The following is a 25,710-nucleotide window of genomic DNA, read 5'->3' on the forward strand; positions in this document are numbered from 1 at the left end:
ATCAGGGAAGGTGAAGAAACATGTAATAGGTGGTATAAATAGAAAGCACATAAGACCACAATGTCAATCAAAATATACCAAAATTAAATGTAAATGGAATAAATGCTTCAATTAAAAGACAAAGATTGAGAGTCTAGAATAAAAAAACAACTGTATGCCTTTAACAAGAGACGCATCTAAAACCCAAGGATACAAGAAAATTGAAATTTAAAAAGGAAATAAATCCTAGAAAATTAAACCCAAAGTAGAAGGATGGAAATAACAACAAACAGAAATTACTGAAATAGAAAATAAACACACAATAAAAAGGATTTACAAAGCTAAAAGTCACTGTTTAAAAGACTGATAAAACTGGTAAATATCTGGCAAGGCTGAGACAGAAAAAAAAAGGCATAAATTGCTAGTATCAAGAATGAAAAAGATCCTGTAGAGATAGTATGAACCCCTTTATGACAAAATTGTTTAAAGTTTAGATAAAATGCACTCATTCCTAGAAAAATACAATTCACCAAAAGTGACAGAGTAATAACTGGAAAACCTGAATATTCCTATAAATATTTAAGAAACTGAATCGGAAATGAAAACCCTTCTTATAAGGAAGTCTGGCCTGGATGGGTTTATAAGTGAGTTCTACCAATCACATAAGAAAAACAACAAACAGAGAATACTCCTCAATTCATTTTATGAGTCTAGCATAATCTAGATATAAAAACCTGATATAGATAGTACAAGAAAATTATAGTATAATCTTCCCACAAATATGGATGTAAAAAGTCTAAACAAAATATAAGCAAACCAAATCTAGCAATATATAAAAAGGATTATAAGGATTATACGTCACGACCAAGTGTGGTTAACCAAAGAATCAATGAAATTCATTGCATTAACAGAGTAAAGAAGAAAATCATATGATCATTTCAATATACACAGAAAAAAAGCATTTGATAAAATTCACCATCCATTTATGCTTAGCAAACTCTAAGATCAGAAATAAACAAAGATTTGCTATCACCATTACTCTGGATATTTTATCCACTGCAGTAAAGTCTAGAGAAAGAAATAAAATGTAAAAGAATTAGAAAGGAATAAACAAAATCCTCTTCATACACAGATGATATGATCAGGTATGCAGAAAATCCAAACAGTTCTACAGAAAAATTATTGGAATTGATGAAGCTTGATGAATAGAAGGAGTATATGTCAATACAAGGAAGGAGGGAAAGAGAGAAAGAGAGAGACTGATCTACCTTTTTTTTTTGGCTGTGCCATGCAGCATATGGGATCTTAAGTTTCCCGACCAGGGATCAAACCCGTGCCCCCTGCATTGGAAGCGTGGAGTCTTAATCACTGGACGGCCAGGGAAGCCCCAGACTGATCTACTTTTAAAAGCAAATACCTAAGAATCTAACAAAAAATGTACACAACTTCTATGGAGAAAAGTATAAAACTTTATTGAAAGACATCAAAGACCTAAATAAATGGGAAGACAGACACCATGTTCCTAAAGTGGAAGACTCAATAATAAGTCTGTCAATTATTCTCAAGTTGCTTATAAAGATTTAATAATTCAAGGCAAAATCCCAACAGTTTTTTAAGTGTATATGTGTGTGTGTGTGTGTGTGTATAAATTGACAACTTGATTCTAAAATGTATGTGGAAAATGCAAAGACAAGTACAGCTCTCAAGACATGTCTGAAGAAGAACAAAGTGGAAGGCCCTGCTCTATCAGTTACCAGGACTTACTGTAAAGCCATAGTAAATAAGACAACAGCACAATGCCGGGCAAATAGGCCAAGGGACCAGAATAGAGCCCAGAACAATCACACCTATACAGATGCCTGATTTACAGCAAAAGTGGTACTGCAGAGCAGTGTTTTCAGTAGTTGTGCTGAGACTATCGAATATCCGTATGGGAAGAAATGAAACTAGACTGCTACCTCACAGTATACCCCAAATCAATTCCAGATAGATAATAAAACATAAGAGAATATCTTCATAATCTCAGGGGAGTAAATATTTCTTAAACAAGATACAAAAACACTGGCCATAAAATTAAAAAATGATAAATTAGACTATATTAAAATCACAAACTTCTGTTAATCAAAATATACCATTACAAGAATGAAGAGATAGGTCACTAAATGGCAATTAGGGAAGAATAATCGGGAAAAACTACAAGGAGATTCTACTACACACCAACTGGCAAAAATTCCAACAATGCCAAGTGTTAGCAAGGGTGTGTAGCATAGGTAGTAATTAATCATGAGAATTAAAGGAGGGCACTGTGAATAAGGACAAACAACAGTATTTTAAACAGGGGCAGTGACAGGAAAACTAGGACTTGGATCACCTTAGAGAGGCATATACCATTGGTAAAGGGTCAGTTTATTTAGAAAATAGCTTGGTATTATCTAGGAAAACTGAAGCTGTACATACTCTGAAACCTATTAATTCCACTCCTACGTCTACACCCTATATGAACGTTTACTTAGGTGCACCAGGATACAGGTACAAGATTGTTTACAACAGTATTGTTCAAATGGCCAAATCTGGAAACAACCCAAATACATATTAACATTTACATGAATAAATAACTTGTGAATGTTTGTTCACTAACACTATATAGCAACAAAGTGAAGGAGATCAAACTAACCTGGATATTCTCACAGACCAAAAAACGTGTATACTCTATGACTGCATGTAAGTAAAGATTAAAAAGATAGAAAACACTGAATTACACTATTCAGGGATACCTATTTAGATGGTATAGATATAAAAACATGGAAGTGAAGTCTAGAGTAAAGTTAATTCTGAGAGAGGCAGGGGGTTATGATCAGAAAGGGGAATTCGAGGGCTGTTGAGGTGCTGGCAGTTTTAAAATTTCTTGACTTGGGTTGTACGTGGCTGTTTACAATAATTCTTTATGTTTGTATAGTTCTGTGTATGCATTTTTCTAAATGTAATACATTCTATTAAAAAAGGTTAAATCTATGTGTGATGTAGATGTTTGTATGCATTCATACACTAATTCTAATATCCAGTAATTCTACTCCTAAAAACTTATCTTGAGAAAATAGGCAATCGGGGGTGAGCACAAGTAACTATGTACAAGAATATTATTAATCATAACATTATTTCTAATACAGAAAACAGTGTAAATGTCCAACTTTAGGGAAAATATTAAATATGGCACATTCATATAGTTCAGATATCTTAATGCAGCCATTAAAATGTCGTATCTAAAAAGTATTTAATGGTATAATAAAATGTTTAAAATTATTAAGCTAAACGAATCAGGATACAAAATTGCATATATAAAATGATCTCTATTTAGTGCAACTGTGATCATGACTATACATAGAAGGAAATGTTCTGAAATGCTCGCTGTGATTACCTTTTGCAAATGGTATTATTTTTGTCATTATAATTTTCCATAATTTCTAAATTTGTACAAAGAATGTATATTACACTAAAAATAACTTATAATTTTCATTTTAAATGAACTACTTCTTTTAAATAACAGAAAGTTAACTGACTTTTCTTCCTATTTTATATGTACATAAATTTATTCAAAATTATTTTAGTGGTTGAAGATGAGCTTTCATATATAAAAAAATTACGAGACTGACAACTTCAAATACATTTCTAAGATAGTAGGAGTCAGGATGCAGTTTGCTTCCTGAAGTATTCAAAGCTTAATATCTATTCTACACTGTAACATCTCAATCTAGGATTTGTTTTATACAAAAATTGGGACACCTACATTTTTTTCCCAATAGATATCAAAATGATACAGTAATTACAGTTAAAAGTTTTTTTAAAACCCCAAACTCTGCAATTATCTTTATAGGTAAGTATATTTTGTTTGCAGATCCAGGAGTTTATTAACTCAAACCCTTCTCCTGCTGATCTCTACTTTAGTTTGTGCAGAAAAGAGTTAACTATTTAAGTATTTAACCAGGCCTAACTACTATCTCTCAAAAGGCTTGCAAGGCCTGCCTACAAGGTTGGCTCTTGATTGGCATCTGGGAACTTGGAGGGGTTCCTCCCCTCCTAACTGAAAAGAGTGGCTCACTGTGTCTAAACTGCTTGTGCAAACAATATGATTTATCCTGAACACCCGCTTTCTTTCTGGGAGTCTGGAATTTGGTATGCACCAGGCAGAGGGTGCTTACATGACAAGCCCCCGACAAAAACCCTGCACTCTGAGTCTCTAATGAGCTTCCCTGATAGACAACATCTCACATGTGTAGTCACAAATGTTTGCTGGCAGAAGACCCTTGGAAGCTTGTGCCTTGTTACCCCTGGACTTCAATTCATGCACTTTCTCCTTTTGCTGATTTTGCTTTATACCCTTTAGCTATTAATAAATCATAGCTGTGAATATGCCTATATGCTGAGTCCTGTGAGTCCTCGTAATGAATCATCAGACCTGGGAATGGTCTTGGGTATCCCTGACACATAGTTCTTAAAACTAAAATGCAACTAAACATTTAGTATAGTGGTAAACCTAAGTCAAGAGAAATGTTTAATTTTAAAAAGTTAATGACACAGAAGTTGTTTTCTTTCAACTAGCATTTATCAAAGGCCTACACAGTCACTCAGCTAGGTCCTTTCTTGTATCTTAGCTTACTGAATTACCATATCAAGTTTCTAATGTTTACTAGGACCAAGCAGTATTTCCCAACCATTTCCTATTACCCAGCACTTAAGTAGGCATTCAATAAATATGTGCTGAATGAATGAATAGCAATTTCTATCATTACCCATAAAAACAAAAAATCAAAATAGATAAAATTAGCTATAAAAATATGTACAAATGTTCATATAAATTAAAATGCTATAGTCCAGATTTTTCTGGCTTGATATGAAACAAATATATTTTCTCTTAAGTGGCAAATTTGCTGGTAAGTAGTAATCAGTTCTACTCTATCAGTATAAATGAATTCCACAAACATTCCCTTCCCTGAGCATAAACACCAGACTAAAAATAAAATTTTAAAAATAAAATTTAAATAAATAAAGAGCTTTCAGTCTATCTCCTTTGTGAGCTTCAAAAATACAAACTGTTAATATTATTTTAAAAGATACAAACTATTGTTTTCATGTCAGAAATGTTTTAAGACCATATTTAATTACTGTACAGTCTCCCTGTGGTATATGTAATCATTCTATAATAAGGTAATTAAAATTTCTTGGCCAGCCAATTTAGGATTTGCAGCTTAACTTCAAGTATCAGACATTACTAAATGTAAGCTTTGATGTGTGACTTAGAAATAAACATTTAATTTTTGGTGGGGTGCAGGGTGTGTGTGTGTGTGTGTGTGTGTGTGTGTGTGTGTGTGTGTGTGTGTGTGTGTGTGTGTGTGTGTGTGTGTGTGAGTGACATGACACAGCCCTGTCTTTAAAATTGAACCTACGTTTTAAATGTTTATTTTTAAAAATAACAGCAAACCACTACAGACAAGTCCTAATTTAAGTATAATCCCAAAGCGATAGATATAGTATAAACACATGCAGATTCGTAACAAACTACTGAGTGTGTTGGGAAAAATGACAACATAGTCTCGAAATAGTATTACCCCTACTTTAAAGGTCAATCATCTCTTGACCTCTCACTTCTGGACCCACATTTGTTGAAACTGAATCTCTAGGGGTTGGGGCCTGGGTACATGCTGGTTTAACGAGCTCTACTCAGGATTTTCCAATGCTAACTTTTGAAATCTACTGCTCTAATCTCATCCAGTGCTAAAATTTTGGTTCTGTCTCTGTATTTCAGTATGCTTTAAACTTATAAATCATTTGTATCAACTAGTTGTAAGGATTGGCTAACATGATAAGCAACAACATTGAGCCATATAATTTCATGACTTCAGTTTAGGGAAGAAAAGGGAGAGTTGGTTATAGATAGTCCGTGGCAAAGAAAGATATGGATACCATAATAAGAAACTCACTGATAACCCAAATATATTGTTTGGTCTAGCCTTTTCTCCATCAAAATTATCAGAGCTATTTCCAAGCAGCCAACAAACAGCAAAGTCAACTGACCTTATCTCATTTGCTTTCCATTTCCTGTCTACTCTGTATTGGTGTCATGTCAGAAAACTGTGGAAAGGATCCAGATAACCCATAACCTGAGCAATGAGACCCTGAATACCAGGGGTCATTAGATCTACTGCAAGAAAAATTCTGGTGTAGCCTTGTCTACATTGCAGCTATGTAAGCAATCTCTTACCTAGCCAGTAGGTGGAGACATGCACAAACTTACTGCTTTGCTCTTTGATCTACAGGACTTTAAATCTTACAGTAATGTATGGTTTGGGTTTGTTCATTTGTTTTAAACTGAGGAAATCAAAGGGAATGCAAAAAACAGGGCAAGGACAACTGTCAAGGTAAATTTACAAAAAAGGATAATACAAAAGAACAATTTTATATTTCTATATTGTTTCTAGCCCTTTTGAGAAATAGCTATTTTAACTGTGAATTTATAATCTACTTCCAGATTCCTAGAGCTAATACAACAATTCTAAATTGAGAAACAGGTCCCTTAAAAATTCATGTTCAATCAGGGAAAGCAACATTAACTGACTATGACATGATACTAAGGAGTTATGGTTGATTTTGCTAGATATGACAACAGTATTTTACACACACACACACACACACACACACACAGTCCTTATAAATACAAACAGGAGTATTTATAGGTGAAATGATATTGCTTTAGAAATTGCCAAGAAAAAAAAGACAACAGTAAAGGATAGATAGAACAAGAATGGCAAAGTATTGATAACTACTGAAGCTCAGTGATAGGTACACTGAAGTTCATTATACTATTTTCTTTTATTTGAAAATTTCCAAAATAAAAGGTTAAAAACTAGGAAGCCATGTTCTAGTGATTTGGGTTAACAGTGAGATTAGGGGGCCGGTAAATATGCAACTTTAATGAGGTCTTATTCTCAATATATAGCCATCAATGAATTATTCCAAACACAACTGAATCATACAAAATTAGCTATATAAAAAAATCCCATATAATTCAATACTGAGAAACTAAAACTAAGCTGTTAAATCCACTGGAAACAATACCTTATCACTGTAGAACAAGTCACCACTTTATAAGGTGAATTCACACAGTTATCTCATCTAGTTTTCATAATCTTATGAAGATTTTAAAGTTAAGAGATTATGGCCAAAGTCACATAATTAGTAAAAGTGACAGAGGTGGGACACTAATCCAAGTTTTATGACACCAAGGATCATCTTCTCTCTACTATACTGTCACTTAGACCCCTTTGAAACAGACAGCAAATGTGAAATTTAGGTAAATTTTAAAATTTGGCTTTCTGTGCTCATTACTTCATAGTATATGGCAAAATCTGGTTTTTAGTTTTCTCAGTGAATAAAAATATGGACAGGGCTTCCCTGGTGGTGCAGTGGTTGAGAGTCTGCCTGCCGATTCAGGGGACACGGGTTCGTGCCCCGGTCCGGGAAGATCCCACATGCCGCGGAGTGGCTGGGCCCGTGAGCCATGGCTGCTGAGCCTGCGCGTCCGGAGCCTGTGCTCCGCAACAGGAGAGGCCACAACAGTGAGAGGCCCGTGTACCGCAAAAAAAAAAAAAAAAAGGACAGAAACAGATTTCTTGAATAAAGAATAAAATGAAAATAATTATACTATCTTAAAATTGGAAGGGACGTTAGAGGCTCTCTCTAGTCCAAAATCAAAACCTTTCCTTCAGGACCTTTGGATGGATCCAGCTTTAGCTTGAGCATTTCTAGTGAGGAACGGCAGACTCTGTAAGACAGCCGCTACATTCGTGGACAGCCACTTCATTCATACCTGCCACCTGTTGATTATAGTTACAGCTCCTCACCCTACACTGAATAAATACATAATCCTCTTACATTTGACCATATTTCAAAGAACTAAAGACATCCATCATGACCTGCCATGGGCTTCTCATCTGGGGACTCTTATAGAGGTAAAAGAAAATCAATAGATTCTTGGGTAACTAAAGTCTCCCCATCTTTTCAACAGCTCTTCCATGCCAAGTGGTCTTCAAAGTGGGACTTGGGTATCTCTGGGAGTACTCAAAGCCCTTCTAGGGGATACATGTATTAGGATATTTTTAAGGCATTTAAGCCATATCTACATTTGCCATAATTTGGTCTGTCTGAAAACAAGTCTGTGGTCTGCTGAGTTCTCTTCTGTATCTCCACTTGAAGGAATCCATCTCAAAAGACAAACCGCTCACCCATCCTGAAAAGCCTGCCTAATTTCAAAAAGACAATGGGGGAATGCAAAGCTACCGAGGGAGGGAGCCATCTGTGAGAGCAAAACAGCTTTGGAAAGGAAGGGAAGAGCCACCTTACTTCATGCAGACAATATATTCACGGCAAAACCTTATCTAGTTTAGAATTATAAATCAATAGTAAGATGACTGTCACAGTGATGTCTATTAACACTTTAATTTTATTTGAAAAATGAAGTCAGATTTTTTTCTGACAGAAAGCAAGTCTGATTTGGCTGACTAGTTTGACAATGATGACTAGCTCTGCAATTTAGGTCACATAGCAGACATTTTCCATAAATTGAATGAGATAAAGGTACAGCTCGAGATTTTTGAAGAAAAAATATTTTTAAAAATATACAAAACACTAAAACTTACATCCTTACAATAAAAGTTTGTATATATCAACTGAAAGATATGTGTGGAGGTACACAGTTTTCAAACATCTTTTAGCAGAACTGCTGACAAAGATTTTGAAGGCTGTGACTCTATGACAGAATTCTTAGGCTCTTTCCCACTCTGGCTATCCCCTTCTGGAAGCATGCCAGGAACACTCCAGGGAGAATGAGCAATACACAGCACACTGGGCCTATGGCTTGGTTCTGAATACTATACACTTCTAATTAAGGTATCTGCAGGTTCCATTCAAGGCTTTTAAAGCTGTTGCAACAACTAACTAAATTGCTTACATCTTTTTCATATAAGCAGTTACAATTAAGTTCATAGTGATCTTGCACTTATATATGTGAATGAATGAATTTACATTAACTGGTCTTAAATTTCACCTTGTTTCAGCTCCTTTGCTACAAACTTGTAAAATATTTTAAAATTTGGTCTAGATATTCAATGTATTAAGCTAGCCCTCTGTAGGGGGCAGCTTCTAACAAGGCTCCCAGTAATCACCACCTCCAGGTCTTCACATCCTTGTGTAATCCCTTCCCCTTGTGTATGGACTGGATCTAGTGACTTATTTCTAACTAACAGAATATGGCAGAAGTGATGGTGTGTGATTTCAGAGATTAGGTTACAAGACTGACGTCTGTCTTGTTCCTACTCTTGTGCTCTTGCTTGCTGGCCCTGATGAAGCCAGCTGCCATGGAACTGCTCTACAGAGAAGCCCAGTGACAAGGAACCTAGGGAGGTCTTGGGCCAACAGCACATGAGGAACTAAGGCCCTCAGTCTGAGAGTGTGCTTCCAACAACCATGTGAGTGAGCTTGGAAGCAGATCCATCCCCAGCAGAGCCTTAAAATGACTTCAGCCCTGGCCAACGCCTTGATTACCACCTTGTGAGAGACCCTAATCAAAGTCACCGATTACAATTTTGAACAGAATAGTATGCCATCCCATAAGGCTTTATACAATCTCTTTGGACACAATCATCCAACCAGCTATGAAACTACCCAATTATACTATCCTTAGCTCACATTCCTCCATCTTATTGACAAAAATTTTGTGAGAAACATGTCGAGTGGCTTACTAAAATCAAGATATATGGTTGTCTACAGAATTTCCTTCATATGCCAATATGGTGATTATATCAAAAGAGGAAGTTATGTCTGTTATTACTTGCTTTTAGTTGCTAGAGAGGCTGGCTACATGGAGGCCTCTACTCCCATCCCGATCCTTTTCACTAAGACTCTTGTAGTCAGAACTTTATATTTTGGGACCTCCTATTCCTCTGAACTCTATTTCTTCTTCTCTGAAGTAGGCTAAAACTGTGAGGGTAACTGAATATGCCCAACTTTTGCTTCCTTAGCCATTGTGAACCTTACGATGAGATATTCCTTTTATTCTTATTACTTTAGGTCTTTCTAAACAGATGAGTTCACAAGTATTTTTAAATTTTAAAAGAAAAGCATCAGCATTATCTAAGATCAACATTGCTTAAAACTTTAACCCTAAAACAAACAAAAAAAAACCACTTAAGCCCCTTCGGAAAAGAGAATGTACACTCACAATTCAAAAACCATGTAAAGCATTCCATCTGAGCTATATGTCTCCAATAACTCTACAATGTGGGGATGTTTCAGCATATGACAGATACTGGCTTCCCGCTTTAGATCTGCAAAACAAACACATAACATTTTGTTAGGCAGGATCAAAAGACAATCAGAGTGAATGATGAATGAATGGATGTGATCTATGGTAACATGAAGACTCCTCTAACTATAGAGATGAAATCCCCCGTTCAAGCTAAGCTTAACTTTTTGCCCTTTAAACTCTTTGACAATATAACTTGCTCATATTTCTTGCCAGCTTAAATCTATATACATTAGAGTCAGCTCTTACTAATAAGAAATCTAAATAGCACAAATACTTTCCTCAAACTCTTGTAAACAGGTTTCAAAATTTATAACTCTTTTTTTTTTCTTTTTTCTTTTTTTTTTTTTTTTTTGCGGTACGCGGCCCTCTCACTGTTGTGGCCTCTCCCGCTGTGGAGCACAGGCTCCGGACACGCAGGCTCAGCGGCCATGGCTCACGGGCCCAGCCGCTCCGCGGCATGTGGGATCCTCCCGGACCGCGGCACGAACCCACGTCCCCTGCATCGGCAGGCGGACTCTCAACCACTGTGCCACCAGGGAAGCCCTATAACTCTTTCTTGATCAGCTAATAAATAACTCAATTTGCTGTCTTGAATTTTACTTCTTTTTCTTAGTTTTCCCTAAATTGTCTAAGAATATGATGTTTATTCTTTAGCCTAAAATCTAGCATTTATAGACACACATCAGGGAAGTTACATGGAATAGGGGGCAAAAAAATAGTATGGTTAAACAGAAAAGGCACTACTCCCAACGTCAAAGTCAGAATTTTTTTTACATCATCTATAAAATGTGTTGGATAATTCAGGACACTACCCACAGTGTTATTTTCAAGAACAAATTCAGATAATGTAGGTAAGACTACTGTGTAAGTTACACAATACTATTTGGAAAATAAAAGTGTTAATATCCTCATTGTCATGCTCATCATCATTATCATCATCATCATCACCATCATACAAAAAGTTTAGGCATAGGTATCACTTGCCATGTCTACATGGAACGAGATAATTAAAGCCTTCCTGTGTTAACAGTGCTGGAGTTTTACCTGCTTGCCAATGAATAAAATCCAATGTGACATTTTTTATATTTGGAAATAGAAGGGAGACAGGTAAAGAACGAAGGTTAAGGATATACTGCACAAAGCAGAAGAGATAACATTATCTCCTCTCTGATTTGCTAATTCAACTTAGTCTTGTCAACAAGAGCAATGGCTGCAGAAGGAACCTTAGAAAATTTACACAAGGTATAGGTGAGGAAAAGAAGTCAGTAAATATGACAAAAGAGAAGCCACCAGAAAAGGAAGAATCAATAATACAATATTAAGAAAGTCAAGGAAATAAGGGGAATTAAGGCATAGGTAGTTGGAGAAGGCTGAGAAAAGGCTGTAAGATTCAACCAGAAAAGACCATAAATGTTCTAAGATCAAATTCTGTGGAGAGGTCAGGTTCAAAGTCAGGATGCAGACAATTATATAATAAATTTAGATTTATCCTATCTCTCACTGATCTAAGTACTTAATATGGTCATTGTCTTTTTTTTTTTTTTTTGCGGTATGCGGGCCTCTCACTGCTGTGGCCTCTCCCGTTGCGGAGCACAGGCTCCGGATGCGCAGGCTCAGCGGCCATGGCTCACGGGTCCAGCCACTCCGTGGCATGTGGGATCCTCCCGGACTGGGGCACGAACCCGTGTCCCCTGTATCGGCAGCCGGACTCTCAACCACTGCGCCACCAGGGAATCCCTGGTCATTGTCTTTTAATGTCCCAACAAGCCTGTGAGGTAGGTATTTTACAGATGAGGAAATTGAGACTTTGAAACTTGTTCAAGATCACATAGCTATTACAAGGGGTAGGTTTTGAGCCCTGGCCTGTCTAACTCCAAAGTCAGTCCTTCCACAATGCCATGGTGTGTTTAGACATGATCCTGGTAATAAGAAAGGAATAGCAGGGTCAAAGAAGGTTTGATTTGTTTGTTTTTGCAGTTGTTTTGAAGAGAACACTGTGTGTTTGTAAATGGCAGTGATGAAAATCCCATAGGATCTGGAGTCGGAAAACTTGGTGCCAGTCCAGCCCCTGTCACTACTACTTGCCGGCTGACTGCTAACCTCTACAAAATGCCTTCCTTATGGCAAATGAAATGGGGGACGTGATAGGTCATGCACGACCTACACAGTCTACAACTTCAGAGGGCAGCAGCAAGATTCAAATGAGAGAATGGATGTGAAAGGACTGTGTGGAGTGCAGCACTGTGGGGCTGAGGGGGTTAAGGTGCTTCAGTGTTCATTGTGAAGGAAGAAATGAGAGACACATGAAACATGGTCTCCACCTCCAGGGGACGAGAGGTGTGAGTAGGTGTGGCTTTTGCACTGGGAAGTCATAAGTATGGGGAAGGCTTTTGACAAGTGCGCTGGAGGACCAGGCTGAAAAGCCAGATGACATAAATCAGATGCCTGCACAGTTTTTTCTCTCCCTTTAAGATTGTGCTGCCTTCTGATTCTATGAAAAGCTTAGGAGTTTTAGTACTCATTTTAATGTTTATCTCCAGCTTCTCGTTTTACTGGAAGTCACCCTTTTCATATCTTCTGTTTTCACCTTAGTTTCTCTCTTTCCATTTCTTCCTATTCTGCTAAATGTCTGATTTTAATTCAGTGCTCTGACACTGGAGTCAAGAAGTAAAGAGAGATTTAGTGTTTGCCACAACGAACACTGGTCTTTTCTCCTGTTTTCAGTTTATTTTAAATTTTGCCCCTTTCATGTAACTACAGTGTTTCAATCCCCATATTCACCATTTGTCATGTGCCATATTTGTTATACTGAAAAATCATAAGTAGAAACGGATGCTCTAAAGACCCCTCTCTTTGACACGCACATGTCTGCTTGGTATATAACTGAACATGCTCCTGGTCTAGTCTCTTATCACTTTACCCATCCTCAAAATGAAGGAAGGATTGCTGGGGACCCTGCGTCCAAAGATTAAAACAATTTAAATATCACCAGATCTGACATTTCAGGGACTAAAATCCGAACACTGACTGAATAGCACAAAACTAACAACATAAAAATGTATTTGAATTTATAAGGGCAATGATGCAAAAGATGGCCTACATCTAGGATAGCTGCGGCACCATTTTCCGTAATTCAAGTATCAATTATATGGGTGTATTAAACAGCCCAAATAGAAAATCAGTTTACAAAACATGAATGCACCATATATGCATTCAAACTATAGATTCCAAGAATATTAAGCTCAAAATGTTTGTTTTAGATGTGAATGTGAATTAAAGATGTATGTATTAACTGCTATTAACTCCTTGCTGATATAGCAAACTAAAAATAGTATTTTCCCACAAATCAGCTCATGAAGCAGACCAGGAAGGAATTCGAAAGTAGGTGATAATATAATAATATGATTTGAAATTGTGATTATCTGGCTGCTTATAGATACTAGCTCAGAACATTCCTTTGAGTCACCTGACCCACAGTTACCATGGCTGTTTTGAAGTTCTACTTTATCTATAGTGACAAGGAAGAGTGGTAACTCCTCCACTCTTCCTTGTACTTTTTCATTTTGTAATTTTGCAGGGAAGTTTTTAAAGATTTAAAAAATAATCTACTTCTATGTTTAGTGCCCCTATATTTAACTATGTGCCTATATTTCATCAATTTATTTTCTTTTAAAAGGGGCACTAGTAATATGGAAAGTAATATAAGATCTTCTGATCAAAATTGGAGAAACACACTTCAATTGAATCAGTCCACTATATGGCATAAGAACTACTACTCCTACCAGTTTCCTAAGAAGTTCGAGCTGTCCAACAACAGTAGAACAACTATGTCCTCCAGGGTCTACCTTTCCAGTCTGCCCCTCAAATGAGGGAGAGTTAGGAAAGCCGTTTCAGACGGTCTGTTTTAAAAAGAATTTTCCTGAAAAGTATTTATTATTCATTTTACTATTAGTTGTTCTTGGAATAGCAGAATTTTTCATGCTACCTTTTAAAAGTCAGATGCCACTTTCAGAGTGCCACGACTCTGTAGCAAGCTAATTTGACCATGGGGTCAAAAATAAGTTGGGTATTTACAAATGTGACTGAGGAAAGGAATGCTTTCTGACATTCTTAGCATTGGAGCAACAATCTCATCCTTAATATCTGAGATTTAAAGGTCAAATTTAAGAGTCAGCTTTCACAGAATCATTCAATAAGGATTTAGTTCAGCATCATCCAACAGAAATATAATGCAAACCACATATACAATTAAAATGTTTTCAGCAGCCACATTAAAAAGTAAAAAGAAACAGGTGAAATTTATTTTAACATATTTTATGCAATCCAATATATCCAAAGTATTATTATTTCAACATATAGTCACATTAAAAAGTATTAATGAAATATGTTACATTCTCTTTTTGTACTAAGTCTTTGAGATCCAGTGTGTTTTATACTTATAGCACATCTCAGTTGGGAGCAGTTGTATTTCAAGTGCTCAATAGCCACATGTAGCTACTGGCTACCAAATTAGAATGGTGCAGCTCTGGATAAATTGACTTGCTTTAATTATTATCCTCTTAATTGTGAGTTCTTCTGCGTTTCTTACACAACTATCTGTAAAGTCATTCAGTCATTCCAAAAAGAATCTAAACAGATTTTTTTAACCATTTTTTTAAAAAGTGAAGTATAGTTAATTTACAGTGTTGTGTTAGTCTCAGGTGTACAGCAAAGTGATTCAGTTATAAATATATACATATATATAATCTCTTTCAGATTCTTTTCCATTATAGGTTATTAGAAGATACTGAATATAGTTCCCTGTGCTAAACAGTAGGTCCTTGTTATTTATCTATTTTATATATAGTAGTGTGTACATGTTAATCCCAAACTCCTAATTTATCTCTTCCCCCCATACCCCCTGTTACCCACTCTGGTAACCATAAGTTTGTTTTCTATGTCTGTAAGTCTATGTCCAAACAGACGTGTTATTAAAAAGCACTTCCATAGAAGTAAACTCTACAGCTTTTAACAACCCAAATCCATCACTTAATAACTAAATCTGGAATTTCTTCACTATTGTTAATCTAAATCCTTTACTTGTTTGGTAGTTTTTAATCGTTTTATCTTGCTTAATCTACCAAACACAAAAAGGGTAGTCAACATCCACTGTATAGCAGCCCTTTGGACCCTTCAAAATTTATTGAATGACCTTAGACTATGCAGCATAATATCTGGGATTTTAAGTGTCCCTCTGTAAGTCCTCATTTAATAATTATAATAACCCTGTAGGTACATCTAGTTTCACTTTACAAAGGAGGAAACTGAGGCCCCAGGTTTAGTGAGATACATAAGCGGTTGAGATCACACAAGTAGTAAGTAGAGGAAGCAGAGCTAATAACTGAAGTCCAGTGCTCTCTACATGATACCACAATGGCTCCTGGGGCTATGTAGTTTTTATATGTGCCCTTAAGATCCAATCATATAACAGTGTTAATGTGGTAACACTGACTTGGGTGAGAAGCTATCAAGACTGCTACAGAACCAGCATATTTCAGCTGCACTGTCACCAGTGATAATCAGAAATTAGACACTGATATTTTTACTAATAAATATATAAGTATTCTAATTTGTTTCCAAAGAATTTCCAGTTTCTGTTAGAAACTCAATAGTTAAAATGCACTAAGAGCTGACCCAGGCTCCAAATGCACATAAAGAATGTTCCAATCTAGTCATAAAATAATTAGGACAAGTATTAATGTGTTCATCTGAATCAACATTAATAACAAAACAGCTAAATGAAAGTCATTATTGATTCAACATTTTTTCCTTGGTGTGCTGAAATTAATAACCATGGGATATTTTAAGAAAGGGATCTAAGCAGAACCTTGGAAGGATTATAGCAGCCAAGTCAAATTCTGCTGCTGGGCTCAACCTTTAACTAATAACCAATTTGAAGACTAAAGATACCAGCTGCCTTTGGCAATAATACAGGTCAGGTTGGCTTTAATGAGGCCATCTTCCTATAAATCAAGAAAGTTGACCTTCTCAACTAGTGGATGACCAGAGGCCCAGACAGGGCACCACACCAACCTGGGTTAATGGGAAAGTCATTATTTCCTTGATCTTTTACACATTTTACTAGCACATTTTTATTATCTTTTTTCACATACAAACAGAAATCCAAGCAGCTTCTAATTTCTTTGAATTCTTGCCAATTTAATACAATCTTATGGCCTAAAATCTCATCTGTCAGGTGGATAAAGAAAATAAGGAGCATACCATTAACTGAGGATGTTTGACTGATGTAAATTGTTCTTAAATAGCCAAATATATTAGTTAAAAATCAATCTTGACTACATTAAGCATTTACAAATTAATGGGGTTTTGGTAATATATTTCCCAAAGAATTTACAGTTCTCATAAGTGTAATAAATTTATTAAGGCAGCCTGCCCAGTTGAATACCAAATTTAAACTAAATTCAACACTATATTTGATGTATTGTCAACAACTATCAGCAGGAAATTATAATAAAGCCAATTGCTGTAAGAACTACTTGTCTTCCTTCTCACTCTTCATTAGGATGAGTTTGGTAAATAATTAAAGTGTCATTAATTTCCTAGGGACTCACATTTAAAACAACTCCAGGTCATTCTTAATCAATATTGAAGTACTATAATTCATTTAGCTTATTAATTAGATATTAATAAAGATTACAGGTGACCAATTCAATGATCTTTATAATATTTATCTTCTGAGGTGTTAAAATGTCCTAAAAGAAGAACATGTTTTTCAAAACTATCTTACATAAGAGCCAACAATAGGTTAAAATGAAACCAAATTATCTGTCTCTTACAAGATATAACTCTGAGTCATCAATTCAAGGAGTTACTCAACCATGAATTTGGTGAGAATCTGTTCTGAACTCAACTAATAAAAATAGAAAGATGTTAATTACGTGGATAAAGGAAAAAGGCAGAAATGACTGAAATCCAAACCACATAAAGTTCCAGCATTAGAGTTTTTCTCAAATATATGACGGACCATTATTAAGATCATATTCTGCACATGATAAAAGTAGAAATACAATGTTCTAAACAACTCTAGAATGTACAATTCCTGGGTTGCTGTTCATTTTGGGAAATGTAAACCAAAAGAGTTTTACAAAAAGGGAGAAAGATGGGGGCATTTTACTCTTATGAAACCCAGACACCTATTTCAAAATGGTACTCCTAACTTTACAAAAGAAAATTGGAGATATATCAGTTTATACCTCAATTACTTTTCAATATTAAAAGTCATAAAAAAAGTATATGTTAGGAGCTGAAGGAACTCTGTGGGATGATAGAGTGTATATATTTAAACTCATTGTGACACATTCACAGAAAGAAAGACAAGATGAAAAGGTAGAGGGCTATATATCAGATGAAGGAACAAGATAAACCCCCCCAAAAAACAACTAAATGAAGTGGAGATAGGCAACCTTCCAGAAAAAGAATTCAGAATAATGATAGTGAAGATGATCCAGGACCTCGGAAAAAGAATGGAGGCAAAGATAGAGAAGATGCAAGAAATGTTTAACAAAGACCTAGAAGAATTAAAGAACAAACAAACAGAGATGAACAATACAATAACTGAAATGAAAACTACACTAGAAGGAATCAATAGCAGAATAACTGAGTCAGAAGAACGGATAAGTGACCTGGAAGACAGAATGGTGGAATTCACTGCTGAGGAACAGAATAAAGAAAAAAGAGTGAAAAGAAATGAAGACAGCCTAAGAGGCATCTGGGACAACATTAAACACAACATTCACATTATAGGGGTCCCAGAAGGAGAAGAGAGAGAAAGGACCTGAGAAAATACTTCAAGAGATTACAGTGAAAAACTTCCCTAACATGGGAAAGGAAACAGCCACCCAAGTCCAGGAAGTGCAGAGAATCCCAGGCAGGGTAAACCCAAGGAAAAACACGCCGAGACACATAGTAATCAAATGGACAAAAATTAAAGACAAAGAAAACTTATTGAAAACAGCAAGGGAAAAATGACAAGTAACATACAAGGGAACTCCCATAAGGTTAACAGCTGATTTCTCAGCAGAAACTCTACAAGCCAGAAGGGAGTGGCATGACATATTTAAAGTGATAAAAGGGAAGAACCTACAACCAAGATTACTCTACCCAGCAAGGATCTCATTCAGATTCAGTGGAGAAATCAAAAGCTTTACAGACAAGCAAAAGCTAAGAGAATTCAGCACCACCAAACCAGCTCTACAACAAATGCTAAAGGAACTCTCTAAGTGGGAAATACAAGAGAAGAAAGGGACCTATAAAAACAAACCCATTACAATAAAGAAAATGGTCACAGAAACGTACATATCGATAATTACCTTAAACGTGAATGGATTAAATGCTCCAACCAAAAGAAACAGGCTCACTGAATGGATACAAAAACAAGACCCATATATATGCTGTCTACAAGAGACCCACTTCAGACCCAGGGACACATACAGACTGAAAGTGAGGGGATGGAAAAAGATATTCCATGCAAATGGAAATCAAAAGAAAGTTGGAGTAGCAACACTCATATCAGATAAAATAGACTTAAAAATAAACAATGTTACAAGAGACAAGGAAGGACACTACATAATGAGCAAGGGATCAATCCAAGAAGAAGATATAACAATTATAAATATATATGCACCCAACATAGCAGCACCACAATACATAAGGCAACTGCTACCAGCTATAAAAGATGACAACGACAGTAACACAATAATATTGGGGGACTTTAACACCTCACGTACACCAATGGACAGATCATCCAAACAGAAAATTTAAAAGGAAACACAAGCTTTAAATGACACAGTAGACCAGAGAGATTTAATTGATACTTATAGGACATTCCATCCAAAAACAGCAGATTACACTTTCTTCTCAGGTGCACAGGGAATATTCTCCAGGATAGGTCACAGCTTGGGTCACAAATCAAGCATCAGTAAATTTAAGAAAACTGAAATCATATCAAGCATCTTTTCTGACCACAATAGTATGAGATTAGAAATGAATTACAGGGAAAAAACCAAAAAGAAGAGAAACACATGGAGGCTACACAATACATTACGAAATAACCAAGAGATCACTGAAGAAGTCAAAGGGGATATCAAAAAATACCTAGAGACAAATGACAATGAAAACATGACAATCCTAAACCTATGGGATACAGCAAAAGCAGTTCTAAGAGGGAAGTTTATAGCCATACAGGCCTAACTCAGGAAACAAGAACAATCTCAAATAAACAATCTAACTTTACACCTAAAGGAACTAGAGAAAGAAGAACAAACAAAACCCAATGTGAGGAGAAGGAGAGAAATCATAAAGATCAGAGCAGAAATAAATGAAATAGAAACAAAGAAAACAAGAGCAAAGATTAATAAAACTAAAAGCAGGTTCTTTGAGTAGATAAACAAATTGATAAACCTTTAGCCAGACTCATCTAGAAAATGAGTGAGAGGACTCAAATCAGTAAAATTGAAATGAAAAAGGAGAAGCTACAACACACAACACAGAAATACAAAGCATCCTAGGAGACTACTACAAGCAACTCTATGCCAATAAAATGGACAAACTGGAAGAAATGGACAAAGTCTTAGAAAGGTATAACCTTCCAAGACTGAACCAGGAAGAAATAGAAAATATGAACAGACCAATCACAAGTAATGAAATTGAAACTGTGATTTGAAATCTTCCAACAAACAAAAGACCAGGACCAGATGGCTTCACAGGTGAATTCTACCAAACATTTAGAGAAGAGCTAACACCCATCATTCTCAAACTCTTCCAAAAAACTGCAGAGGAAGGAACACTCCCAAACTCATTCTATGAGGCCACCATCACCCTGATACCCAAACCAGACAAAAATACTACAAAAAGAGAAAATTACAGACCAATATCACTGATGAATATAGATGCAAAAATCCTCAACAAAACACTAGCAAACAGAATCCAACAACACACTAAAAGGATCATAAACCATGATCAAGTGGGATTTATCCCAGGGATGCAAGGATTCTTCACTATACACAAATCAATGAATGTGATACACCATATTAACAAATTGAAGAAGAAAAACCAAATGATCATCTCAATAGATGCAGAAAAAGCTTTTGACAAAATTCAACACCCAGTTATGATAGAAACTCTCCAGCAAGTGGGCATAGAGGGAACCTACTTCAACATAATAAAGACCATATACGGCAAACCCACAGCAAACATCATTCTCAATGGTGAAAAACTGAAAGCATTTCCCCTAAGATCAGGAACAAGACAAGGATGTCCACTCTCACCACTATTATTCAACACAGTTTTGGAAGTCCTAGCCACGGCAATCAGAGAAGAAAAATAAAAGGAATACAAATTGGAAAAGAAGAAGTAAAACTGTCACTGTTTGCAGATGACATGATACTATATACAGAGAATCCTAAAGATGCCACCAGAAAACTACTAAAGCTAATCAATGAATTTGGTAAAGTTGCAGGATACAAAATTAATGCACAGAAATCTCTTGCATTCCTATACACTAATGATGAAAAATGTGAAAGAGAGGTTAAGGAAACACTGCCATCTACCACTGCAACAAATAGAATAAAATACCTAGGAATAAACCTACCTAGGGAGACAAAAGACCTGTATTCAGAAAACTATAAGACACGGATGAAAGAAATCAAAGATGACACAAACAGATGGAGAGATATACCGTGTTCTTGGATTGGAAGAATCAACATCGTGAAAATGACTATACTACCCAAAGCAATCTACAGATTCAATGTAATCCCTATCAAATTATCAATGGCATTTTCTACGGAACTAGAACAAAAAAAATCTTAAAATTTGTATGGAAACACAAAAGACCCCGAATAGCCAAAGCATTCTTGAGGGAAAAAAACGGAGCTGGAGGAATCAGTCTTCCTGACTTCAGACTATACTACAAAGCTACAGTAATCAAGACAGTATGGTACTGGCACAAAAACAGAAATATAGATCAATGGAACCGGATAGAAAGCCCAGAGATAAACCCATGCACCTATGGTCAACTAATCTATGACAAAGGAGGCAAGGATATACAATGGAGAAAAGACAGTCTCTTCTGTAAGTGGTGCTGGGAAAACTGGACAGCTACATGTAAAAGAATGAAATTAGAACACTCTCTAACACCATACACAAAAACAAACTCAAAATGGATTAGAGACCTAAATGTAAGACTGGACACTATCAAACTCTTAGAGGAAAACATAGGAATAACACTCTTTGACATAAACCACAGCAAGATCTTTTTTGATCCACCTCCTAGAGTAATGGAAATAAAAACAAAAAGAAACAAATGGGACCTAATGAAATTTAAAAGCTTTTGCAAAGCAAAGGAAACTACAAACAAGACGAAAAGACAACCCTCAGAATGGGAGGGAATAGTTGCAAACGAATCAACGGACAAAGGATTAATCTTCAAAATATATAAACAGCTCATGCAGCTCAATATTAAAAAAACAAACAACACAATCAAAAAATGGGCAGATGACCTAAACAGACATTTCTCCAAAGAAGACATACAGATGGCCATGAAGCACATGAAAAGCTGCTCAACATCACTAATCATTAGAGAAATGCAAATCAAAACTACAATGAGATATCACCTCACACCAGTTAGAATGGGCATCATCAGAAAATCTACAAACAACAAGTGTGGAGAAAAGGGAACCCTCTTGCACTGTTGGTGGGAATGTAAATGGATACAGCCACTATGGGGAACAGTATGGAGGTTCCTTAAAAAACTAAAAATAGAATTACCATATGACCCAGCAATCCCACTACTGGGCATTTACCCAGAGAAAACCATAATTCAAAAGACACATGCACCCCAATGTTCAGTGCAGCACTCTTTACAACAGCCAGGTCATGGAAGCAACCTAAATGCCCAACGACAGACGAATGGATAAAGAAGATGTGGTATATATATACAATGGAATATTACTCAGCCATAAAAAGGAACGAAACTGGGTCATTTGTTGAGACGTGTATGGATCTAGAGACTGCCAAGTAAGTCAGAAAAGCAAATATTGCATAGTAATGCATATATGTAGCACCTAGAAAAATGGTACAGATGAACCGGTTTGCAGGGCAGAAACTGAGACACAGATGTAGAGAACAAAGGTATGGACACCAAGAGGGGTAAGTGGCGGGGTAGTGGGGGTGGTGGTGGGATGAATTGGGAGATTGGGATTGACATATATACACTAATATGTATAAAATGTATAACTAATAAGAACCTGCTGTATAAAAAAATTTTTTAATTAAAAAAACCTCATTGTATATATATTAAAAGTCTTTGGACTGTACACTTAAATCAATTTTTATTCAATAAAGTTTAAAAAAGAAAAAAGTTATTGCAATAAGATAGGAATTCAACTAATATGTCTAACTAAAACAATGTTATTCACATATCTTGTATTTTACACTTTCCTAAATATGTTATCTACACAGGTTTCCCCCACTACCCGAAAGTAGAAAGTTTCTATGAACCCTTCTATATGCCAAAATGACATGAAGTGAAGAAGCAATTATCTTTTTTCATAAAAGCAAAATTCTCTTCAGTTTTTTTTCAGTCAGTGAGAACAGGTACTAATGTAGGTCTTTTGTAAAAGTAAAGTGGTGTGACGTGAACTTTCAACAAAGCAGGGGATACCTTTATTTACCTTCTATTTTTATTTAGTTCCAGCTGAGGAGTTCAACAAGGATATGTGGTAGGACAGCCTTCCTTACTACCCACTTCCTCCCACACTTCCTGTCTGCAGAATGGGGCCTGCCGAGGAAATACTGCCAGCAGGACCAAAATTCTCTCCAGAAAGCAATTTATAGTGTTTAATATATAAATAAAAGAACGACTGAGGGGCTTCCCTGGTGGCGCAGTGGTTGAGCGTCCGCCTGCCGATGCAGGGGACACGGGTTCGTGCCCCAGTCCTGGAGGATCCCACGTGCCGCGGAGCGGTTGGGGCCGTAAGCCATGGCCGCTGAGCCTGCGCGTCCGGAGCCTGTGCTCCACAACGGGAGAGGCCACAACAGTGAGAGGCCCGCGTACCGCAAAAAAAAAAAATAAGAAGAAGAAGAATGTACATTTACAATCAATCTACCTTTTTCTTGACGTTTTTCTCAAAAGCTCTTTTGCCATTTCATCAGACTTGGAATGGGTAAAACATACGTTTCCTTAAAAAATGAGATAGAAACAGAGGCCTCTAGCATCTGATCCACATACAGTTTAGTGCAATCCCAGCAAGGCAGAGCCGGTGAAAACAAGAGAAGGAAGTCAGGTAGGGCCTTAATCCCTCTTCACTTAATCATTTGTCACTTAGTAACAAAAGGCCTAATTCATGTCTCAATATTTTGGGAAACAAATACAAACAATTCCTTATTCAGGTCATTCTAGATAATGGTTTATTTCATATAAGTGACTTTTCCAGAAAGAGTACCAACACATCCTAGTCTGCCCAGGACTTTCCAGTTGTAGCACCGAAAGTTCTGTGTCCCAAGAACCTGCCCTCAGTCCCAGGCAAACCGGGATGTTTGGTCACCTATTTCCACAGATCTAGCACTTATCCTTTCAAATGCTAACACTCTTCTGTCCGGAGGCAGTTATGATATAATAGAGCAACAGATCTGTAGTCAAAAGGCCTGTCTTTAAATCTTATCTCCATCACTTAGTAGCTGTTATAACTCTATACATCAGTTTCCTCATCTATAAAATGGAAAAAGTAAGAGAATAGCTACCATACTGGTTGTAGTTAGCCCTGGATGATTAATAAAGTACGTGAAAGTGCTTGCCATGGTGCATGACACAGAGCATGTGCACAGTAAGTTTTGTTTCCTTTCCCTTTGACCATTTTTGGTGGAAATAATTCTTTCCTACCTTTACCAAATGCCAATCAAACCAAGTTTGATGGCAAGAAGTTGGCAACGTGAACATCCAATTACTAAACCACACTACTGCACAGTTCTAAACCTACTTTTACTTTGAAATTTTTCATCTACAATTTTTTTGGAAACCATGTAATATAGCTCATAAGGAACTGAATCTGAAGTTGACCAAAGAATTATTTGGGGGGAAAAAGGTAAAAAGCAGGTATAGTTGAAGTGTCTAATAATGACACTGGTTAAAATAAAAAGTAAAACAGAATCCACATAGCTGCATGAGTGTGACCTACTGACTACCAGCATCATCATTCTTCTGGACAACTCCTGGAGTCATCCTCACACCAGCTACTACTTCTCCCCCACTTGCCATATGCAGCTGCCCAAACCTGCCCATTCTATTTCTGCAACACCTGTCAAAACAATTTGCCCCTTCCTGCACTTAGCCTAGCTTCAGCCCTCATGGATTCTTGTCTGGATCACAGCAAAGATCTTCTAATGGGTTTCTTTACCTCCAGTTCTTTCTTTTCATTCTACTCACTACTGTCATCATAGTTTTATTCTAAAACAGTCATTATCAGACTTCCCTAGTGGCACAGTGGTTAAGAATCTGCCTGCCAATGCAGGGGACACGGGTTCGAGCCCTGGTCCGGGAAGATCCCACATGCTGTGGAGCAACTAAGCCCATGTGCCACAACTACTGAGCCTGAGCTCTAGAGCCCGTGAGCCACAACTACTGAGCCTGCGTGCCATAACTACTGAAGCCCGTGTGCCTAGAGTCCCTGCTCAGCAACAAGAGAAGCCACTGCAATGAGAAGTCTGCTCATCACAACGAAGAGTAGTTAGTCCCCGCTCGCCACAACTAGAGAAAGCCTGCACGCAGCAACAAAGACCCAACACAGCCAAAAATAATAAATAAATTTATTAAAAAATAAAATAAAACAGGTATTACCATATTACTCCAAAAACTTCATTGCTCTCCATTCTATATACCAAGACGTTATAATCCCTCAGCTCCGCTTGGAAAGCTTTCTAAAAATGATTTTAAGTCAAACAACTTAACTGGGGTCCACAGAGCTATTTAGCAACATAATTGAGAAAGGAACCTAGTTCTCCCTCTTCTTAGTCAAGTAATTTAGGTTTTCTTTTTCCTTTTTCTTTTTTGGGGGGAGGCTGTCACATATATCACATTCCTTTCTAACTTCTCCCATAATCCTCCCTGACCCCCATCCTGAACTACCTGCAGCTACCACAACACCCACTCCACCCTCCCCCTCCCCCATGCTCTCTGTGCTCTTGAAAATGCTGCTCCCTCTGTTTGATACTCTGTATGCTTCCTTCTCTGCTGAAAAACACCAACTCATTCATCAAAATTCTACTCACACTTTGCCTCAAAGTTCTCCTCAACAGTCTCCCCAGCTGAGGTAGGCACATCC

At 36.7% G+C, this 25,710-nt stretch overlaps 1 protein-coding gene across 9 annotated transcripts in view; it reads right to left on the reverse strand.

Annotated features, from left to right (window-relative positions):
- The window catches only part of CASK (calcium/calmodulin dependent serine protein kinase), a 389,761-nt gene that overhangs the window by 224,595 nt on the left and 139,456 nt on the right, over window positions 1-25,710 (reverse strand). For all 9 annotated transcript variants that reach the window (XM_082865258.1, XM_082865256.1, XM_082865252.1 and 6 more), the window contains exon 3: window positions 10,250-10,355. In XM_082865258.1, coding sequence (XP_082721384.1) covers window positions 10,250-10,355 — 106 coding nt within the window. The remainder of the gene's footprint in view (window positions 1-10,249; window positions 10,356-25,710) is intronic.

The sequence above is a fragment of the Leucopleurus acutus genome (assembly GCF_964270905.1).
Source record: "Leucopleurus acutus genome assembly, chromosome: X".
NCBI classification, from domain to species: domain Eukaryota; kingdom Metazoa; phylum Chordata; class Mammalia; order Artiodactyla; family Delphinidae; genus Leucopleurus; species Leucopleurus acutus.